We start from the raw sequence: 1,999 nt of genomic DNA on the forward strand, positions 1-1,999 counted from the left end.
TCGGTGTCAACAATTAATATGAAGCTTAGTTTTTATGCCAACATGCAAGTTACACCTGGCAGTACTGGGCTCAATGAAAAAATAAATCCTGCCAAAAATGACTAAAAAAATACACACCCCCACCCACCCACTCCCTTTTCAGTTCTGATTTTCACAATGCACTGACAGCTGTGATAGTGGTAACATGACTGACCAGTGTTGTGCTCTGGGAGAAGCAGTGTCTTTTATTGTGAAATGTGCAGTGGGAGGATCAGTGCAAGGCCAGATTCTGTGTCCAGGTTCCCCCTTTCTTTGCAGTTGGATTCATGCGGTTTGAGACGCTGTCTGCTCCAGCCTGCTGTCATCTTACCCTCGGTTAGTTGTGTGTGTGTTTGGAAGCAGATTAGCTGACAGTCATGGCGAAAGCCTCGGGGCAGCGCTCGTACCTGGTTCTGGAGAACTACATCGGAGGGAAATTCGTCCCCTGCCGGAACCACATCGACTCATCCGAACCGTCCACCGGAGAGGTCTACTGCAAAGTACCTGACAGCGGCAAAGAGGAGGTGGGACATCCTCAGACATTGATATTTTTACTTTATTTACATTATGCACTATGCATTTGGTGCTTCCTCAGGAGCGCATAGAACTTATAGGCTAGGCTACTGTCCCTTGCTGAAATGACACAATATTTGTAGTTATTTGTCCTGTGTTTGGCATATGTTGTAATCTGAGATCATTTTAAATCTAGTATGACTGGATTCCCTTGTGAAGCTGTTTTTGAGTTAATGTTTTTCATGTTGTGTTTCTAATTTTTTGTCCACTCCTTTAAATAACCATCATAAACATAAAGATTTATAATCATATTGTGTTGGATGGCATTTTATTGAAAGCCCTTGGGTGAAGTTGTACTTGCAATGGTCAAAAGGAAATGAGCATGGCAATTCATTTCTATGTGCTACATATTCTTGTTGAATATAAAGTAGGTGAAGGTTAGTTCAGATTTGAAACGCAGTTTCAGAGGGAAGCACCTTTGCTCTTTGCAGAGTCAACAGTCTAGTAATGATTAAACATATTAAACACACTCCATAAACGTTCATATTTTGTACTCAACAGTGGTAAGATTATAGAGAGTAAACATGTAATAATCAGCATTACTGTAGTACTAAGTGAAATCAAAGTTTTCAGCCGATGTGATGCACACACACAAACACACATTCCTCCAGGTCAGATTTCAGAGGAGGTCCTAAGAGGTGAAAGTATCCAGTAGGTCTATATCACACGAAAGCAGCATTTTTTCTTTCTCTGCCCTTTAATCCCAAGGTTTATCTTGAGGCCCTTTGGTGTATGTGACCCCCACATCGTGAACTGCTTGCGCAGTGTGGCGTAACACACTCCATCCTTTAACACAATCTGAAAGTCCCACAGAACAGCATGCTTATCTCCCTGTGCATGACTTCCTGCAGGTGGATGCAGCGGTGGCAGCAGCTAAAGAGGCCTTCCCCGACTGGTCCGCCCGCAGCCCACAGCAGCGAGCGCAGATCCTCAACAAGCTGGCCGACCTGATCGAAGCCCACCTGGAGGAGTTTGCCCAAGCTGAGTCCAGAGACCAAGGTGTTTTATAATACACGTGATACACATGATACACTTCTTGGATCAAACCAAGAGTCAATCAGATTAATCAGTCATGTGGGATTAAGTGAGTGGGTCAAAACTGGTCTGTTTTCAGTATAAACAAGGTGGTTACTCATCCTAAGCACGACTGGATGCCCGAACCCTTGCAGCTGATATCATGTTGCGTCTAGAATGTAAAACCAAATAATGTAGTAGGCCTTTTGGTGACACAAGATTGAAGGTCAAGAGGTCATGAGCAACAGTGGGAGTTATTCTGTACTTTGGGGACATTTGATTTTTGGGGATATTTTGTCATGGACGCAAAGTGTGGTTGAAAGGCACATTCAGACCCGATGATAGTTATAGAATAACAAAAAGTGTTTGCTCAGTGTTTCAACAAACACCATTG

At 43.3% G+C, this 1,999-nt stretch overlaps 1 protein-coding gene across 1 annotated transcript; it reads left to right on the top strand.

Annotated features, from left to right (window-relative positions):
• Positions 1 to 151: 151 nt before the first annotated feature.
• On the top strand, positions 152 to 1,616 carry LOC111646685 (2-aminomuconic semialdehyde dehydrogenase-like). The gene is made up of 2 exons (XM_023396245.2): positions 152 to 542; positions 1,443 to 1,616. Exons 1-2 carry the CDS (start codon positions 396 to 398, stop codon positions 1,599 to 1,601), a joined length of 306 nt encoding a protein of 101 aa, XP_023252013.1. The 5' UTR covers positions 152 to 395; the 3' UTR covers positions 1,602 to 1,616.
• The last annotated feature ends 383 nt before the right edge of the window (positions 1,617 to 1,999 follow it).

This window comes from Seriola lalandi, unplaced genomic scaffold, assembly GCF_002814215.2.
Source record: "Seriola lalandi dorsalis isolate HSWRI2012SDOR001 ecotype SW California unplaced genomic scaffold, Sedor1 jcf7180002033962, whole genome shotgun sequence".
NCBI classification, from domain to species: domain Eukaryota; kingdom Metazoa; phylum Chordata; class Actinopteri; order Carangiformes; family Carangidae; genus Seriola; species Seriola lalandi.